Raw genomic sequence first — 21,649 nt, 5'->3', positions numbered from 1 at the left:
GACTCCCATGCGTCTATCATTCCACAGATTGTGTAAAATAGAATTGTTCAGGAGGGCATTTTTATAAAGAGAATAGGACTATAGTATAATGGAAAGGTTCAAGATAGAGGATACTCCTTTATGAAAGGAACTGGATTTAGTCTATCCCAGTGTTTATTGTCCATTTTATCCTATCCTTAGTGCATTGCCTTCTACATTTTAAATTCTGTCTTCTGCATCATTTATGATAGATCATGTCTGATATCTTTTTCTTTTCCATTGTTTTTCTAATTTTGTAATCCTAATACCAGTGCATTGTTTATTGGATGTTTTATGCTGTCTGATCATATTGTTTTATATTGTGTAATCCCTCTTGTGTCTCAGTGAGAAAGGTGGATTATAAATAAATCAATAAAATATTTTAAGTCCCAATCCTCAAAATGGTAGAGAGTTCTTCAGCCCTAACCATTGACTTTAATTGCATCATTTACATGCTTGAAAACATCTTCCCAATAGTTAGTGTTTATTTTCTCCTCAATCCCCATTTGGACATGTAGAATATTTTCTTTTAGTGTGACAAATGGCAGGCATTCACCAAAAGCCTGCTCAGTTCTTAATTTTTTGCCAATAACTTAGGACAGGAAAGTGCTACATTTCAACCTGACTCTATGACTCCCATGGTTAAGGAGATGGAATGTGATCGTCAGAGTTATAAAAATGATTGTACAGGTTTGGCACTGTTTCCTCTGTTGAACACCTCAAAGCATACATGCATTCTCAATCCATTTTTAAAAGCTAAATGCAAAAACCAAAACAAGGACAAGAATTCTCTATGGGGAAGCAAAGCATATGTTTCTATGTGATGTGCTGTAAAAAAAAAAGACACGTTTAGTACTTAGAAAATAGTGGCTGAACAACTATGTTCCTCATTTAGCTAAACTAAAATATATCTAGTATTGTTTTATCCCTATGATGGGGTCAGTGCATTCATTTAGAAAGGAGTTCAAGAAAACCAAACAGACTGCTGACTAACACCATTACTGATGGGAACAGTCAACAAAATAAAGTGCTCTTTTCTCTCTCCCCCACTCATGCACAAAAAACCAGGGCTATTTTTGAACAGGAACGCACAGGAATGGAGTTCGGGTTGGCTTCAGAGTTGGCCACACCCACTACAGATAAAACCCCTGCGTACGTGGCTACAGAGGGAAGGCCTGGAGAGTGACCCCCCCTGGCGACTCTGAGGCGGGCGGGTTGGGGGGGCCCTGGAAGGATCGGGGAGGCTTTTAAATGCCTCCCCATGCCTTCCCCGGCCTGTCCAAAGGTCGGCTTATCCAGGCTACCCGCAGCCGCGGGGCACCCAGGCAAGCCAAGGGAAGACATGGGGTGTGGTCTAATATGCTAATGAGCTGTGTTGTCAGGGGTGTGGCCTAATATGATAATGAGTTTCTGCTGTTGGGTGGGGCCTATTATGTTAATGAGTTCCTGCTGGGCTTTTTCTACAACAAAAGCCCTGCAAAAAACACTACTTAGCTTCACATCTCCAATCTGCTGTCTTTTCCATTTCTATAAAGTGGAACATTAAATATTTTTTGCTAGCACTGTTTTTCAGTTTCTCAGTTTCTCTCTTTAGACTCCATGCACTACAGTTAGCGACCAAATTCCAGATGAGGTAGGGAAAAGCACCAGTTCCTAATCCGCAAGGGGAGGTAATTGATCCTGTATTAATGTAGCATATGTATTGTTTTATATGTTAAATAAATTAAAAAACAAACAAACCACAAAGATGTGGACTGGGGGGGGAAAGGAGAGAGAAAAAGAACTAGTCCGAACAAAAAATTCCATGAGTGATAGTCTATTCTGAGGATGCCAATCATTTTTAAAGATGTAACTTGATCAGTGAAAGCTTTAGTAACAAGCAATCTTCTAGAAGCATTTTGAACAAACCAACCCCAGCACAATCCGTTAATGCTGCCAAAGCTGCAACTGCTACAGACTGAAGGTCATGAGCAAAGGGACACCAACTACTGTGTGACCTTTCCTATTCATACTTCAAATCTTCTAATAGTGTTTAATGTTAAATTCTAACTATACACAGGCAGCAGAAGTCATTTATTTTTATTCATACATTAATGGTGCTGCCTTCCTATGAAAATATTCAAGGCAATTTACAAACTATCACCACTTTTCTTGTCTTTTTATATACATGGGAAATTTCTTCCAAATGCTTTAACAAGCAATTATAGATAACCATTTACCAAGAGGTTATTTTTACCACAATCCACCTACTGGCTAAGCCTGTTATATGTATGTTTGTGACAGGAACATTAGCATTTTCCTGCTTCTCCAGATTTCTGATCAAGTTAAAACATGTAGTAAAATTCTCCTCTCCATTAAGCAAAGATGTTTTAGACAACCAGCTTACCAAGTGGTTGTAGAGCCACTGGTCCAGGGGTTTGGGCTGGATTGCCACCAGTATGCTGTTGACACCCAGCTCTATCTGTTGTTGGATGGCTGCCCAGACTCTGCCTCAGATAATTTGGACAGGGTGGTTACAGCAGAGTTGGTTGAAGTATCATCCAATGAAGATGGAGGTCCTGTACCTGAGCTGAGAGGGAGTTGAGTCAGGAATCAGGCTCTCTGCCTTGGACAGCATATCACTTGGGCCAGCCCCAAAAGGTGAGAAGCCTAGGGGTGATCTTGGATGCCTCACTTTCTATGGAGGCCCAGGTCACCGCAGTTGCCAGGTCTGCCTTTTGCCATCTCTGGTAGATCAGGCAGCTGATTCTCTCCCCCCAGAACTTGGTACAGTGACCCCTGTAATAGTCATTTCCAGTCTTGACTACTGTAACTTGCTGTATGTGGGCTTACCCTTGGAGCTGATCTGGAAAGTCCAGCTAGTGCAAAATGAGGTGGCATGCCTGCTGACTGCGAAGTCTATGCAGGCGCACATTCAGCTGGTGCTACGCCAATTGCACTGGTTACCAATCAAGTACCAGATCCATTTCAAGGTACTGGTACTGACTTTTAAATCCCTATGCAGCCTGGGACTGACATATCTGGGGACCGCTTCTCCCCATATGTGCCCTGGAGAGCCTTATGCTTGGCAGACCAGCATTTGCTTGTTGTCCCCGGCCCAAAGGACATCTGCTTAGCCTTGACTAGGGCTAGGACTTTCTCTGCCCTGGCTCCAGCCCGGTAAATATGCTCCCATCTGAGATCAGGGCCCTGTGGGACTTATTACAGTCCCACAGGGCCTGTAAAATGGAGCTGTTCCACCAGGCCTTTGGTTGAGGTGGTGGGTACTCAATTATCCGGCTTTCCTTGCTGAAGATTTCCAACTCTGTATGACCCAGACTAAGAAGATCCCCATATTTTTTGGGTTCCAGCCTAGCTGCTTCAGTCACTTGAGATTATTGCACCTTCTATTTATAGTGCTACGTGTCTTACATTATTGTGACTTTGTTTTAATTGTTTTAATTATTTAATTACTATGATTGTTTTAATGACTTTGTATACTGCTGCTGTGATCCACCCTGAGTCCGCTTACGGGGAGGGCAGAATATCAGGCTAAATAAATAAATAAATAGTGGTTAAATTACCTCCTCCAGGGTAATCCATTTTTACCCAGTACTAATGGGTCAAGGGTACTGGATACTTTGTCTAACCCTTGAGGTTATGCAATCCAATCAGCTGCAGAGCTTTTGACAAATACTAAAGAACACTCACAGCTTTCTCCCCATCACCACAGCCATGAATGATACACATTGCTTTACCAAAACAATCTATCCTTGTGTCACAACAGCTGTGCTGATAGAGAAACAAGTTTCAAGTGCTAGTTTACTCCAGGATGGCAAATTCTATATAAGTTCATAGTATACCCCACCCAGTACAACATTTACTGAAGGTTTGTTGGTATACTGGAAACATTTCTCCTCGTTAAAATATGCTGCCAAAGACCTGAACAAGACTTCATCTGTCATGGAGCAGCTGTTGAAGCAGGTGGGAGGGGAAAACTTTCCACACTGCACACACCCAATGAGTATCACTCAAACCAATGAGACTGTGTCAGATAACTTAAATCCTACCGGGGGGGAGGGCCCTTAGAAAAACCATTTTAAGTGCTTTCCCACTTACCAGTTTACTCCTTACAAAGCATGAAATGAAACCTCTTTTACTTGCCAAAACTACTTGATCTACGTCATGGGTTGTCAGTGGATCATAGTACATGGCTGAGACATGATGAATTTCAAGTTCAATCATATTGTTTTCATTTGGAAGAAGAGTTGGGTGTGTCATGGTCTGCTGACTCCCTAAAGCGAGCTGAACTGAAATCTATCCAAGTAGATTTTACAGAGCCCTGACCAGGATAGACCAATCTCGTCAGATCTCAGAAGCTAAGCAGGGTTGGCCCTGACTAATATTTGGATGGGAGACCTCCATGGAATACCAAGGTTGTGATGCAGAGGCAGGCAATGGTAAACCACCTCTGAACATCACTTGCCTCAAAACTCTATGGGGTCGTCATAAGTCAACAATGACTTGCCGGCACTTTCCACCACCAAATTCTACAAGACTGTGTTTTTTTTGGGGGGGGGATTTTTTTTACTATTTATTATGTTTACTAAGAGTGTCAGGCATATTAAAAAAACCAGTTGACTCAGTGTGCTCTTGATGTAAAGCAATGCTTTTAAATCAGTAGTACAGCGAATACAACATAATTTGTTTCCTTCCATGGTAGAAGACATTATATGAAAACAGAGTCTGTATTGCCCAGACTCATTTTAATTTGCAAAAGTATCTTTCATAGAGAAAACCAGAAAATTACAGTTTTACCAAAGTTGCCATAAATAAGCCCTCAACTTTTGAAAGCACTGACGTTTTAAATAATCAGGCTTTTAAAAAACAAAACTGCTAAAAGAAACAATGCAGCTTACCGACTTCAAATAAACCAAATGTTTTGCCTGACAAATATCAGCATATTACTTTTTATACCTTGCCATGCACTATGAAGATATTGTATTAGAAATATTTTTAGTTATAGGTTTCACACATGAAAACTTACATAATTATTTCCTGTTAACTAAGACACTATACTGAGTTTACAATTTAATTTAATGCCTTAAACCAGCAAAGGAGAGGCTCAAAAAATGTTCAAACAGCAATGTAATGCCTTTTATCAAGACCAACACAAAGATCACGAAGTAAACGAGTAAGTTTTTGAGTTCCATAGAACTCTTCATCAAGCTAGATACTTACTACAAAAAATAGAAAACAGAGATGCTTCAAGACATGATTTGGGGGGGGGGGATTCCAAACCTGCATCTCTCAGAAGTCTTAAATGAGAATATAGGAGATAATGCAGACCTTAATTAGATTACCTAGATTACATTTCACATTGTATCAGACTATCGAGACAAAGAAACAACAAAAAAATGGCTATTCCATTTTGAAATATAAAAGCCAGCCCTGACCTGGATAGCCCAGGCAAGGCCGATCTCGTCATATCTTGGAAGCTAAGCAGGGTTGACTCTGGCAAGTACTTGGATGGGAGACCAGAGGTGGGAGCCAGGGGCAGGCTTTATTCAGGCTCCCAGGAGGGGTCAGTCACCAGGGGTCGCCATGACTTTCAGGTGAACACACACACACAAACATACATGTATATATAAAAAAAATTACAACCCCCCCAAAAAGAAAACATAAAAGCCAAAAGTAACATAATTTATGTTATTATCACACAGATATATAGCTATAGCCTTTGATTCAGCATTATGAAAAGGACTTCCCAATAGGCACAATCTTTTTTACTCTTTCCTAAAGCAAGAGAAAGTAACCTGTACTTCAAATTTTATTAATGAAAATGGGCTTATTCATTCTGTGAAACATGAATAAGAAAGGCCGTGTAAAAACACTTAAACCACTAAACAAAATATATTAATAAGATAAATATATATAACAATGTTATCCAAAGTCAGTAGTGTGCAATTGTTCAAAAAAGATATTGGGGGTAAATTAAGATTCTGGATTATGTGCTTCATTTTGGGTTTCTTCTTCAAGAATATAGTACTATTTTGTTAGTTCCACAAACATTATTGTATAATAAAGTTTCTTCAACCAGTTTTTAAAGGTACCATACAATGTATCAAAAAGTACAAGGTATCTGAATTCCAAATGATGGGCACCCAGACACCATTAACAAGAAATCAATAACTTTACTGAGCTGGTATTTCTCTTATTAATATATTTTTTTAGTGATTTAAGTGTTTTTTACATACTTTCCTATTCATGTTTCATATGGCTGTGTGATCTCTTTTATCTTTCTTATTCATTCCGTGGCCACTGGCATTTTAAATTCCTTCTTCTCTTTCCTAACTTAAATGAGTCATATGAAAGTTATTTATTAACTGTATTGTGCTTGGTGAAATCATTTTCAGAAGTAAGCCAAAAGTTCAGGGTCACTACAATGAGTGATTGACAATGAACAGCTTAAAAAAATAAAGGCACTTTCCTCCTTTGTTTCAAAATGTAAGAGTTCAATTTTAAAAAGAGAGAAGAAAAATCACATGCTAGAAAGTCCACTGATCTATACCATTTTAGAATGAAGATAGTGCATTACACATTTAAAAGCTAGTTTCCCCACAAGACAACCTTGAACACAGAAAATGTGCATGCCATGAGGAGAGTTAGGCTAGGCTAGGACCCGTCTCCATGAGGCTGGATATTACAAAAAGAAGGAGGAGCAGGAGGAGTCCTCTGCAAAAACTGAGCAGTATGTAGATTTAAAGTGGTGCTGATGCCAGGTTGTGACCCTGGTAATCTGACACCCTGGTATTAGAGAGACACAAGAACTGTCTGTCAGTTTTTGTATTTCAACTGGGATGGTTCCAGTTTTTACTTCTTTCTCCTAGAATGCAGGGGTGCAACCTGACTAGGGATGGGCACGAACCAAACTATGAAGCAAAATTCATTACAAATTTTGACCTGTTCGTGATTCATGAACTTCCACAAACTGTTAAAGAAGGTCATGACGGTTTGTGGATGGAACAGAAAGCAGCGGTTTGAAGAGACTCTGGATCCCTTTAAACTCCTGCATACTGTTCCCCACAAAAGCTGCAAAAACAGCTGAGTGGTGGGCAGCACCCGGCTCCCCACCGCTCACCTGTTTTTCATGCTTTCTGCAAACCCCGTTTAAATGGACTGTGGTCCCTCCCAGTTTGGTTCATGGTTTGGCTATGAACCACAAACTGACATGAACCACATGTTTTTGATTAATAAAGGTAAAGGTTCCCTTGCTCGAAAGCCAGCCGAATCCGACTCTAGGGTTGCGGTGCTCATCTCCGTTTCAAAGCCGAAGAGCCAGCGCTGTCCGAAGACGTTTCTGTGGTCATGTGGCCGGCATGACTTTCTCCTGAAGTTTGATTATTTCTACTTTTCAATTTTATGTCAATTTTTATTGAATTTATAAGTCAGTTTTAACCTTCTGATTATAAGTAGAGCTTTCAAACACCCACTAGTTCGTATCATGTTCTGCTTTCTAATTGTAATTAAAGAGCAGTTTGGCTGTTTGCAAAACACCTCATACCTGTTCAGTGGGTTACTTTTCAAGTATTAATACAGAGCAATCAACTGAATTTTATGTATGCACATTATCATACAGCACAGACATAGCCTTCTCCTTCCTATACAGATGTGTTATCACTGCTGAGCAGCCAATCATACAAACAGTGAGGAAGTTAATTGATCAGCCAATGACTATAAATCATTAATGTAGCTTTAAAAAAAATCTTGCCACATTGGTGTTATTTAACCTCAATGCTAACATGGACTTATTCCATGCATGAATGCTATTGCACAGCCTTGCAGAGGTGAAAATACGCCCTCTGCATGTGATTTAATTACTGGACTTGACCATCAATGATCCTGAGAAAAACCAACTTCACCTATTGCACAGAGAAGTGGGTGTTTGTGGTTTGCTACTTTCAGTGCACTGCACTGCAGTGCTCTTGAGACAAACAACAAGCTGATTTTGGTTGGGTAACAAAAGCAACTGAATTGCACTACTGAAGCCAATATTTGCCCGGCAAGGCAGGATATAAATTGAAAGTAATAAATAAATAAATAAATAAATTCATAATAAAGGATCCAAACGCATATTTTTGCTTGTGCAAGAGTCTTTGGTTCAAAGGGTTGAATCTAAAGCCAAATTGCTGCTTGTGCAAGAGTCTCTGTTTCACAACAGGAGTCTTCCCATTCATGGACGGAGTTCTCCCTGAACCGAAAGGACACCTTTGGATCCAACCCAAAGTTACTTAGACAGAAACAACTGTCCATATTAATAATATACTTGCCAGTGTATTCCACTATATTGTCTAACGGTCACAAAGATGGAGAGTACTGGGTCTGCATTCTAGCAGTGGGATTGCAAATAATTTTCTGTTTACACCAGAGAATTTGAAGATAGCATTCTGTATTTCATTACATTATTCATGTGCCACTGATAAGACATCTGTTGCCAATGCTGAGGAAGGTCTAATTGCCACATAAGAAGTAACTGATACATAAAGAGCTCAGCCGGCATTAAAGCTACATCTGTGGATGAATGAATCACAGAAAGGCAACGACTTGTCATGCCTACATTATTAAAAGGAACCCAGAGCAAAGGCTCAGGATGTTTGCGTTCTGGCATGCAGTCAGTCAACCCACATTAAAACAACTTGTGGTAACGTATTAGATCATGCTTTGTTCATGGAACAACCCATCTTGCATATCCATTTGCTTAACTACATGCACAGCAAATGCTGGTTGGGGGGACAAAGTGACCAACTACACATAGTACTCCTTTGAATTGGTACTACCAAGAACTAATTTACCTTGAAGCTCTATAAAACAGTTTGGAAATGAGACCTTGGAAATTTAAAAAAAAAAACTTTACCAAAGAATACTTCTAGTAATTCCCAGTATTCAGAATTCTTTTCTGCTTAAATTTAGTCATCTCTTGTTTGATAAGTTACAGCAAAATACACAAGTTAACACTTCCAACAAGAATGTCACCAGACATTAGTTTCCACTTACAAAGAGCATTTCTATCTGAGGCAGGGGGGAATTTGGCAATTCTGCCCTCCTGCTGCAGATACCTACTTTTCCCCCTGACAATGTGTGTGGAATTCTGCTAACTCCTGAAAACAAAATGGAAACAGGGGGTGTTATGGCAGGTTGTAGTGCAGTAGGAAGTGGAAAGCTGGGAACTTCTCTTCCATGAGTTCTGGGATACTCACTTATTAGGATCCAAGCCTTAAACTCTGATTCTGCTTAGACGTTTCCCACTATTTAAACAACAACAACAACAACTCTATAACCTAAAGATGCATCACACAGCCTTACCTCCAAAAGACCATCTTCTGGAAGATCTGTACAGTGGACTGCATTCTGAATCTTGTTTTTGCCATAGATAGCACGAAGTGTGTCAGGGCGGAGGTGACGGGCTATTTCCTGTCCATCATAAAAATGAGAACAAATCAACAATTTTATTACAAGCAGAAATACGAACAGCAGTCATTTACATGCAAAATGTGTGTGTAAGGGCTATTGTATATATAGTATTGACCAAAAAAACAGTGCTAAATCCTTATTTTATTTTTATACATGCAAAGAGGTGTAAAAATAATGAAGAAAAGGAGCATGGAATAAACAAATTAGACAGAATTAAGCCATCCTAAATTCTTTGGCAGAGCCTATAACACGATGGCTGAGTGAAAATTCACTGCTTCCAGGTTGGAAAATCCCAAACCTCTGGTGCTAGCAGATCAGAGTTAGTGAAGGGTACTGGAACATGGTCCTTAGAAATGTCACCTTTCCTCCAATCTCTACCTTGCAGGATCTGGTCATGTCCCTTATGAGGCATTAAGTCTAAAATAGTAAACTGAAAAAGTAAGAAGCTTCTGTCTTCAAATATTGGTGGCTTGAGATTTCACATGGAATTATGTGCCTCTAGCACCCCAAGAATTATGCAGCCATCCTTCTCAAAGTAGATTTTTTCTCTTGCATTTAACAGATAAAACTGATGCCAGAAGACGACATTCTTTTCTGGTTCTGCTGATATTTCAGCACTACCTCTCCCATAAAATTACTGACTCTCCTTAATGGCAATATACATATGGGCATCTTCAACCATCTAGGGATCATGTAGTAAATGGGAAAATATTGCAGAGATAAATAAATAATATAATTTGCCTGTGTGATGATGTCAGTAAGGGCAATGCGTTTTGAATCATTGAACACTTTACAGCACTTCTGTAACTGCCACAAAAAATCACCCACAGAAAAGGCACTTTTCAGTGCTGCCAGAAACTACTGCAAAACAAACTCCAATTCAGTCCTATGTGTGCTTTTTCACTAGCTCTCCGGCCCACATTTTATAAAGCCTTATACCTAGACTTGCTGGTTGTTCCTTCACAAAATAGCAGCTTGTTTATTCCAGAAATGTACATGGGTCAAGAAGATATGCACCAAAGCTGCAAAAATCAGCTTTAATACATTACAAGGATGGTATATTTTCGTAAAGTACTGAATACTTCACACATGCAATACATAATTTTCTTATAGTCCCATAGCATGCTCCTTCTTTTGGTGCTCTTCAGGTGAATTGGCAGCAGCAATGGGAAAACTGCAGAGGATTGCTGCCCTACGTGCTCAAATGAGCAAATCTACATGCTGATATCATCTTGGCTTTAAAAGTAGGGCCTTAAGTTTTTGAAAGATAATACAAAAACTAAGAAATAGCAAAGTGTATAGCACTCAGATAGTTAATGTGGGTCCATGTACATGGGGGAAGTATTTGAAACAAAATATTATATATTTTAAAATGATAAAACAAATATGACTTGCCCTCCCCCAAAAGCTTAAACAATTAAGTAGAAAAAGAAAATGATACCAAACCCCCAAATCATCAGAATTCCACTCTTTTATTCCTTAGCGAGGAATTATTGGTTCTGACATAGAATGGAGCTCAGAGAGTAACGTTACAAGATCTTCCATGTGGCAGCAATCCTCTGTAGTTTGCCACTTCCAGGTGGTAGGTTTCCTCACTGCAGCCATTCCAGTGGCCTTTTCAGGGTTTTATTTTAAACACTGGCAATAGCCAGATCCCTATAACATTCTAAAGCTATAACAATCAGTTAGGCTTTCTGAATTCCTATTTTTTATTTTTTTAAAAAAGGTAAGTCTCTAGCAACTATTATTGTAGAGGCAGAAGGAAAAAGTGTATGTCAGGAATAGAAAAGGCTAGATGGTTACTTCTTAAAAAAATAAAAGCTGAGAATTCAGAGGATATAACAGATGACTTGTTATAATGCTATAGTGATTTAGCTATTGCTAATTGAAAAAAATTAGTAAGTCCCTCAGAGGTGTGGGGGAGGAAATGGTGGCTACAGGAGAACACAGCAGGGAAACGGCACTAAAGTGGGAGGTGTAGCACACCTTCCACACAGAAGCAAAACATGTTTCGGCTGAGAACTGGCAGGAAATACTGCATGAAAGGTGATCTGAGAAAGCACAGAGAAACCACAGAAAAAACACAAGGACAATGATGCTTTGTGGAAATTTGGAATGTTTCCTTCAGTTGGGAGCCCAAACGGTAGCAAAAACCCCATGCGGGTGTCATTAGTACTAGAAGCAGCCCACAGAGCAGTTTAGAGCTGCTGCTGCTGTGCCCCCTAAAATCCAGGTCAGTCAGTTTTCACTTTATTTAGTGGTGCTGCAATGAAGCCTGCAAATGCCCATATCCACTGTGATACCCTGCGGCTACATTCAATTGTCTCAGATGTCCCTGCTTAACAAGTGTTGTCACATTAGTAAAGGACAGAAAGCATCAAACAGTCAGCAAGCTTAGTGATAAAATGTAACATAGGGTTTGCACTGGTTTCAAAGAGAGGTTAGCATTACTCAATTTCATCGGTATTACAGTTCCAAAATGTTCCGCTTGCATCTTTTAATGCTTCATTTTGGCAAACTAGTCATATAAAACTTTGTAGACAGATGCATTTTCTTTTTTGCATGGGTACCTTACAAATGACAGAATACGCATTTCCAAAAATACCAAGTCTAGTATATATCCATTTTTCCCGAGTGTGAGATTGAGAGAGAGAGATTATCATCTGGTATGAAAATCAATGGCAAACTCTATTTCCCTGAATTCTGAAAGTATGCTTTACAGCAAAATTTCTGAATATGCTGCTCTGTCTCATGTCTGTAATACTGCAGAGAGAAGGCCATTTTTCCCCAGAGGCTTCAAGGTGACTGGAAAGAGGATTCATTACTTAAGGCAGATACATTCATGTCAATACATTTTGTGATTTTGTGTGTAAAACCTCTTTGACCACAGATAAAAATGAAACAAAAGAAATGTGCATACAGTACACAGGGAATGCAAAGCCTCTCTCAACCCACTTAAAACCAACTCTGTTAAAAAAAACCCAAACTATTTGTCTCCAACAACTAAACAAGTGAAATCAGTCTTACAACAAGCAAGTCACACTATTTCTCTCTGCCTTTAAAAAAATCTCAGAGCCACATAAAAATATGTAACTGTGCAGAAGCCACTTTTTATAATTTTTATCTTTTTAAGCCGTTCACTAATCTAAGTCTCTAAAACAGCATGTAAAGGAAAGCTCGAATCACTAATTAAATTGCTTCCCTCTGGCAGCAGCAGACAAAATTGCAACTCCAAGTGTGTAAAAATTTATCAAAGACATGCATGCCCCAGCCACTGGGGGAAAAACAGCAACAAGTAATTGAATTATAATTTGATGCAATGATGAGTGACTTAGACAGGTTGGCCAAATGGACCAGCACTTGTCTTTTGGGTATGTATTTAGGCTGCATCCTCCAATTCAATACCAAATCTAAGGGTTAAGATAGACAAAACACAGGAGATACATCACCAGATCTCTCAATGTTCCTATTTCTTCTTAGAAACAGCCATGGAGGGGAGGAGAAAGAGGGCAAATTAGATCAGAAGCAAAGCACTAGGGGTGGGTTTTGATAACATTATCTCCTGCATTGTATCTACAATTGCTCTTCTTCCAAAGCTTTTATTTGCCCCATTGGAGAAAACTTACAGGTACAGCCAGTTAAGAACAACTAAATATATTGGAAGGAATGTTGTTAAACTGTGGTAGGAAACCCTGGGCCAAACCAGACAGCAAGCAAAACTGACTGGTGAAACAGCTCACAGTCATTTAAACCTAACAGCTCAGCTGCAGATTCAATGCTGCTCAGCTGCTAGGTTTAAATGGCCCCGAACAGCCAAACCAAAGAAAAGTCCGGTAAATGTTTGGGGAAGGCACCTTCCCTGAACATCAGTTCTGTGATCCCGCCGCGGCGTGTTTCTTTTGAGGTGGCTTTCAGAAGCCGCGCTTCAGCCCATCCCTTTCCGCCCCGTGTGGCAGGGGCCCAAGAACAGCAGGCATCTTATGGTGGGGGAATTATTTGAAGTTTATCTTATTTTTGTTTCAACTTTTCATTATTACTGTAAGCTGCCTTCAGCCAAGAGAAAAGGAGGGGTAGAAATACTTTAATTAATAAATAGACAAGATGCTGGAGATCTATGACTAGATCTACCATCTCCTTAAACTTCTCTAGTAGTAGTGGGGAAGGGGGGGGGAAGATCTGAATTGGGAATGAAGTGCTAGGCAAAGTCTAAGGCTTTCCCTTGTGAAGATTTTCTCCCAACCATGCCTTAGTAGAAAAAACATGTGGGAAAAGTTCTCTGTATTATTCTCCAATCTGAATTGGGGTCCCTAAGGCTGCTATTCAGAGAAGCTTAACAGGACCGCAGATCAATTGTGGATCTCCAGTGTCTCATCTGTTTGCACCTTCAGGGGCAAGCCTAGATTTGCCTCTGTGGGAATCAGGTTAACTGCTGGAATAGGAGAGTGAGAGTGTGTGTGATTCTACACAGCAAGGGATTCTTACTAATCCTAAAGCAGCCCAGAATTGCCAGTCACTCCCCCCTTTCTTTCCCATGCTTGTTCAGTGTTGTGCTTATTTGAACAAAAGTAGTAAAAAAAAATCTAATATTGTTTATCTTCTCCATTAAAAACATCATATTGATTTAGTGATGTCTGTGATAGTGCAAGGAAATAAACTGATCAAAATTCTACTCAGGTTGCCTTGCAGTAGGAAGAAAAAGCATGCTGAACAGACCAGTGAGCAAACTAAATTATTCATCTCCCAAACATTCATTTACTCACCCACATTCCACATATGGTTTTGGGGTTTTTTGTTCCCTTTTTAAAAACTGGCTCTGGTTAATTAATGGTTTGTAAGACAATGAAGCAGGAGCCAAACAGCTTTGCAGCTGCTCTGGCAACTGTGAGCCATCACAAAAGGGTTTTAAACAGAAATATTTCTCCAGGCACAGGATATAATTTATACATTTGCCCTTTTTAAGATACCTTACAATATAGCTTCAGCATAAACAAAAAAGTGTTCAGTACTTGTTCCATAAAGAAATATATGGGATAACCCAATATCCCAATAGCTAAAATTCCATAAAATCCAGAAGATTCCATAGCCTAGTTGAGTATGTGGATAGCCACCTTTAACAATTTGTAATCACTCTCTTTTACCATGGAGGCTCAATCTCTAATGTGTTTTGTGTAGTAACCTGTCTAAGCCATAGCTAGGCAGTGTTTTGACCTGAGTGCTGAAAAACCTTGTAAAGAAAAAACTTGTAAAGATGGTGTGCCAGCCAACAAAAAGCTGAGGGTAGGGCCAAGGGCCATACTTTGCCAGATACAGTGGGAAGAAGTTGAGTCCCAGAGGTGCTGCAGTGCCTCAGAGGCTTACCTTGGCCCCTTGTGCAGAGATCTGGCCCTGTAGGCCAAACAAAATGGTCTGGCCTCTTGCTATCCAGAGAGCATGCTGAAGACTGCCAATCCTTCATTGAGGGTTTCAGAAGAAGAAGGCATCTAAGCATTATTTACAAGTTAAGCAAAACAAAACAAAGTAAAACTGACATAACGCAGAAACCTAAACATCACAAGAAGAATACTGAGATGTAGTCACAGTTTTATTTTGAACTCCATTCTAGATCTTATCTGCTCTTTCATTGTTAAGTCACCCACTTGTTTCAGTAACGTTCACATTGAGTAACTTGTGCACTTAATTTTAAATGGGTGAAACGTTTGCCTGAAACAGACGGCCATGCCGGGCCCCCCCCCCCCCCCGGCATTACTACAAAAAGCCTGAAAAACTACAGTTTACATTTGAAGCAGTAATTCTTCAATTATTCATTGGGAGAATATTCAGAGGATTTAACCACCTGTCAACCCTTGGTGAAGAGACATGTAGTAAAATTCTCTTCATCATGTGGAGACAGTCCAGCTTCCCACATGGTAGCATCATGCAAACTCCAAGTTATATCAATTTCTTCAGGAAAAAAGTCTGGAATTAGTAAAAGCTCACATATTTCTAAAACCTAATAAGATACATTTAAGAAGTAAAACAAATCTTTCATGCCTGATGTTCTAGCATCTTTTCCAATCTTACAAACTCAGTGACGTCAGCATTGTCCTTATCGTCTGCACAATGCTACTCCTTCTTTACAAGAAATGTTAGGTTAGGACCATCAGTTATTGCTGTTGTAAGTACCAGGTTCCTTATGCAAAGAATTGGATTCTTCTCAGTCTGAGTTGAAAAAGACAACATTTATCAACAACCTACACTAGATATTAAGCCACATGTAGAGTGTTACTTCTGAAGTTATTTATTTTGGCTTTTATCCTCAGCCACTTATACGACATCCTTTTTTTGTTGTAGACACAGCCCTGCACTGCTGTGTTCCTTCAGCCCTGAGCATTTCTGCTCATGCAGGACCAATGCTTTCCAATGAGCCAAAAAGTTCCCACAGCCATCCCCCAACCTTTTTGAGCCTGTAGTCACCTTTGGAATTCTTACACAGGATGGTGAGCACAACCACAAAATGACTGCCACAGGAGATGGAACCAACCACAAAACAGCTGTCAAAGATTCAACCACAAAATGTCAGGGAGTGAGGTTATACGTAACTCTATAGTAACTTTTCAGCATTTCAGGCAAAAACTCTGTTTAACAGGATGCCTTTTTAAAGGAACATATTGTTTAAAAACATTTTCTTGCATACAAACAGCTTAGCTTTAGTCATGCAGTGAAGATCCTTGTGTTGTGATGGCAGGTTCTGCCAAAGCAACATTTAAAAAGATCTGCATAGCCAATGGCTAATCAGAAGCCTTGCTGGGCAAAAGCCCCACCTGGCCCTGCCCACTTTCTAAAAATACTTGACAGGTACTAGGAAAGGTGCCCACAGGCACCACCTTGAAGACTTCGGACCAAGAGGATCATGCTCTGCAATGGACAAAGTGCAAAGCAAATGGAAACAAGGCTTAGGATCCAAACCTAATTTGCTATTTATTACATTTTTATCCTATCCTTCCTCCAAGGAGCTCAGGCCCATTTATTTGTTTATTTTATTTATTTATGTATTGGATTTCTACCCCGCCCTCCCAGCCAAAGCTGGCTTAGGGTGGCTTATATAAAAACCTGTAAATTACATAGAATAAATAAGTTACATTAAAAACATGAATTACGATTAAAACAGTTCAACCATAGAAGTGCTAGTAGTAGTTGTCATCAGTTTGGTGGTGGCAGCCATTGTTCAATGTTCTTCGCTCACAGTCAGCTCGCTGTCCTCATTTTTTATTGTTCTTGAAGGAGCTAATGTCCTCTGGGCTGTTGATGAAAGTTCCAGGAATCCGGGACCTCTCTCATTCCGTTGTTGGTTGTTAGCTATTGATGATGGTGGTGGCCCCCAAAAGCCTCATAGAAGAGCTCTGTTTTACAGGCCCTGCGGAACTGTAAAAGGTCCCACAAGGCCCTGATCTCCCCTGGGAGCTCATTCCACCAGAATGGGGCCACCACTGAGAAAGCCCTGGTCCTGGTTGTTGACAGCCTAGCCTCCTTAAGACCCGGGAGGGCCAGCTAGTTCTGGGCCCCTGAACGCAGTGCTCTCTGGGGAACATGTGGGAAAAGGCGGTCCCTCAGTTATGTAGGTCCCTGATCATATAGGGCTTTAAAGGTAAAAACCAGCACCTTGAAACAAATCCGGTATGCTATTGGTAGCCAGTGCAATGCCTTCAGCATAGATTGTATGTGCTCCCATATATATCACTCCATCAGGATCCTGGCCACGGCGTTTTGCACCAGCTGCAGTTTCCGAATTTGAGACCAGGGCAGCCCCATGTAGACAGCATCTTGAGGTGACCATCGCACGGATCACTGTCACCAAGTCATTGTGTTAGAGGAAGGGAACCAACTGCCTCATCAGCCGAAGATGGTAAAAGGCCGATTTAGCAGTGGCTGTGTAATGTATCCATCTCCGACCACGTGCGTGGCTAGGTCGCCACGCGGTCATGCAAAGCGGCCGAGCGTCGCTATCATGAACAATGGGCCAAGCAGATCCTAGCCGCACCAATGGAACTCTCGGCCACTGTAAATAGTCAATCACTAGTGTGGGGGTGTGTTTGGGGAGTGGGATTGTTGCACATATAAACCGGCTTGTGAGCTGGGGAAACTTGTCTTGTTCTGAGAGCTGAAATCACTAGTAAGTCTCAGTACTTTTCAGGCTGCTATCTGGGCCTCCATAGTTATGGAAGCATCCAGGAGCACTCCCAGACTCCTAACCAGCACTGGCACGAGTGGTGCCCCATCAAAGGTCGGGAGTGGGATCCCTGCCCTCGGGCCACCCTGACTCAGGCACAGGACCTCCATCTTCGTTGGATTCAGTTTCAGTAGGCTCAGCCAAAGCCACCCAGCCACAGTTTGTAATGCCCGGTCCAGGTCTTCCGGTCTGGAGTCAGACTGGCTGCCCAACAACAGATAGAGCTGGGTGTCGTCCGCATACTGGTGACATCCCCCCATGCCTCCGGGCAATCTGGGCAAGGGGGCGCATATAGATGTTAAAAAGCATCAGGGACAGCACTGTCCCTTGAGGCACACCACAATACAGTGGGTGCCTCCGGGATAGCTGTTCCCCCAGTGCCACCTTTTGTCCCCGGCCTTGGAGAAAGGAGACAAGCCACTGTAAGGCCAGCCCCTGAATTCCAGGGTTGGCAGGGTGGTGGGTCAGTAACTGATGGTCGACCATGTTGAACACTGCTGATACACCTTAATCCAGATGCCTCCAGAGGTCGTTTGTGAGGGTGACCAGCACTGTTTCCTCTAAGCTGTGGAGTCTTGTGAGCAAAACTTCTACTTTGTGAGCTACTGGCATTAAAGTTATGAGCAAACAATTTGGCTACTGAATAAATTAGTTTGCTCTGGAGCCATTATTCCTGAGCCAAGACAAAAATGTGTGAGCTGAAGGCTCAAAAACTGTGAGCTAGCTCACACTAACTCAGCTTAGGGGGAACACTGGTGACCAGTGCCGTCTCCGTCCCGTGACCTGGGTGGAAGCCGGACTAGAAGGGATCTAAAAATTTATATGGCTCTTCCCTTCTCCATTTTACAATCACAACAACCAGTGAGGTAGGTTAGGCAGAGAGAAAGAAAGTGAATGGCCCCAAATCACCCAGTGAGCTTCACATAGGCTGTGGTCACACACACCATAAATAATCCACTTTCAAACCACTTTCAGTGCACTTTCCAACTGGAGTTTTACTGTGTGAATTGGCAAAATCCAATTGGAAAGTACACTGTAAGTGGATTGAAAGTGGATTATTTAGTGTGTGTGACCACAGCCATGGTGAGTAGAGACCTTTCCAGTTCAGCACTTTAACCCCTTAACTGTGCTGGCTCCTTCTGCAGAGCAGTCCTGAACTGAATTGGGCTCTGGTATGCATTTACCAGGAACTAGCTGCTACAGTGCAGCCGCAAGTCCCCATGTGAGCTCGTTTAGTCTGTAATATCTAGTTAGGCTTTTGCAAGACAGCTAAGAAAGAAGACAAAGTAGTTAGCAAGACAGCCTTGAAGGCAGAATGGAAGCCAGTTGTGGTGCCTTAATGCAAGGGCAGTATGTATTCCACAAGTGCAGAAAAGACATGAAAAGTGGTATTGGAGGCAAACCTAAAAATTACAACTTCCTTTTTAAAGCAAAACTTTTCCATTCTTATGGTTACAATGATAGGTCTGAAAGCATACTTCCACAGCCACAGTTTTCACTAGATTTTTTAATGAGTGTTTTCATGAGCAAAGAGGGAAACTGTAACAACAGATATATATACATATAGATATATATATAGATAGATATAGCTGTAACATATATATATAGTAGAAATGACATGATTGAATCATTTAAATGTTACTTAGGGTCACCTGATTCTAGTGTCCCCTATATATATATATGTATTTATATATACATATATTTAAAAGGGACACTAGAATCAGGTGACCCTAAGTAACATTTAAATGATTCAATCATGTCATTTCTACTAGAGACATCTGTGCACAGCGTGACATACTAATTGCAACCTCTTATTGATCTGTTTTCTACTCTAGCTGATAATGGTGTGTCATTGACTGAACATTCTTTTTCTTTCTCTTTGCTTGACATAGTGCTGTGTCAAGAGTTCGTCAGTACCATATAATTATTTGCAATCATACACAACACAGGACAAAACTGATCTGCCCCTACTTTATTAATTTGTTTCAGTGTAACAGTCAGAGAACTTATAGTATATATTATATGATGAAATAAATTTTGTTAGTCTTTTAAAGTGCCACTGGTCTTCATGTTTATTCTGCTACTACGGACTAGTACCCATCTACAAAGTTAACTCATTGCTACTCACGTAAAGAATTCCACAATAAATTCAACAAACACAATGTGTTTGAATTTCTGTGGCTATATCTTTAATGACTGTGTTGTTTCTAAAAAGTTTCTAAAACCATGCTACGTATTTTACGCAGCAATAAGAAAGCGTAGCATTTATACAGAGTTTTAAAGTGTTAGAAGTACTTCATATTACCTCAGAAAGCCTTACAACAACCTTGTACAGAAAGTCGATACTATTATCCCAGTACTGGAGATGGAAAAGGGGGAGGGGAGAGGTAAGGCTGAGATACAAGGACTACCCTAAAATAATTTTATGAGTGTTTTCATGAGCAAAGAGGGAAAATGTACAAGGAACACCTTTGCCAGCATTTTCGCTGAGCATTTGCTTTTCCCTTCTTGTTCCAGGTATAAAGCTTAACAGTGCCCAGAGTCACAGGACAAATAGCTCTTGACCCTTCGGCTCTTAGCATGGACATGCAGTCTGTGCCTTTGAATGAGCCAGCCACTAAATCCAGGACGAGCACAAGATGTACTTCATTGTTTTGTTTGTTGGTTGGTTTGTTTATTTATGTTGCATTTTCTTTTTCCTTGTAAGCTGCTTTGGACCCCTTCAACAGAAAAATGGAATACAAACTTTTTAATGAATATGTTGCAAATTCATATCAGAGATGAGATTTGGATGAAATAAATGAAGAAAGTATTAAATAAACAAACTGAGGATTTCCTTGTTCATAGTTTTATCTCTTAGCCACAATGCTACACAAACTCTTAAAAACCTATCGTCCAGTTTCATTCTAAACAGAATTAGGGCACGATCACACACAGAATTAGCCGCGCCATAGGTGCAAATGCCAGGTGGATTTTAAGGACACGATCAGACGCAAACATCTGGGAAGCGTCCTGCACCCATTGGTAACCCATTTTGCTCCGCCGCAGAAGCAGAGTAAAAAAACACTAGGAAAAGTCCGGTAGCAAATTTATTTATTAATTTTTTTATTTTATTTCATTTATACTCCGCCCTCCCCGCATGAGGGCTCAGGGCGGCTTACACAGGCACAAAAGTGCGATAAAAATACAACAAGTTAAAACAATTAAGGCACAAGTGCGGTAAAAGTCAACAGTTAAAACAGTTTAGGCAAAAATGCACATCTCACAGGATACATAATGACTACAATACTTACTCCCTATTGCATATCCCAATGAGGTCAAAAAAAGGGGAGGGATGTCATGGGCCACGATATTTTAGCTGGCCAGTCAGCCCGATGCAGCGGAACTGCTCTGCAGTCGCATGGTGGTGCTCAAAGGCCTGGTGGAAGAGCTCCATCTTGCAGGCCCTGCGGAACTGTACAAGGTCCCACAGGGCCTCGTCTCCCCCTGGAGCTCATTCCACCAGGTAGGACCCGCCACCGAAAAGGACCTAGCCCTTGTGGCCACAAGCCTGGCCTCCTTGGGGCCCGGGGTCACTAGGCAGTGTTGTGACCTCGACCAAAGTGCTCTTTGGGGCCTGTGTGGGGAAAGGCGGTCCCTCAGGTATGCCGGACCCTGGCCATGTAAGGCTTTAAAGGTAAGCACCAGCACTTTGAAGCAAATCCGAAACGCTATAGGCAGCCAGTGCAGCGCTTTCAGCACAGGTTGGATGTGGTCCCATCTAGTGTTCCCTCTAAGATGAGGTAGTGTGAGCTAGCTCACAGTTTTTTTAACCTCCAGCTCACACATTTTTGTCTTCGCTCAGGAAAGATGGCTCCAGAGCAAACTAATTTATGCAGTAGCCAAATCGCTCGCTCACAACTTTAATGTCAGCAGCTCACAAAGTAGAATTTTTGCTCACAAGACTCCACAGCTTAGAGGGAACATTGGTCTCAT

General features: G+C 41.0%; 1 protein-coding gene across 1 annotated transcript in view; it reads right to left on the bottom strand.

Annotated features, from left to right (window-relative positions):
• Positions 1–21,649, bottom strand: part of NME7 (NME/NM23 family member 7) — a 141,511-nt gene that overhangs the window by 17,933 nt on the left and 101,929 nt on the right. Inside the window, exon 11 of the mRNA XM_015411059.1 lies at positions 9,361–9,468. Coding sequence (XP_015266545.1) covers positions 9,361–9,468 — 108 coding nt within the window. The remainder of the gene's footprint in view (positions 1–9,360; positions 9,469–21,649) is intronic.

This window comes from Gekko japonicus, unplaced genomic scaffold, assembly GCF_001447785.1.
Source record: "Gekko japonicus isolate JY-2015 unplaced genomic scaffold, Gekko_japonicus_V1.1 scaffold580, whole genome shotgun sequence".
NCBI classification, from domain to species: Eukaryota; Metazoa; Chordata; class Lepidosauria; order Squamata; family Gekkonidae; genus Gekko; species Gekko japonicus.
This window is presented reverse-complemented; position numbering and strand designations above follow the sequence as displayed.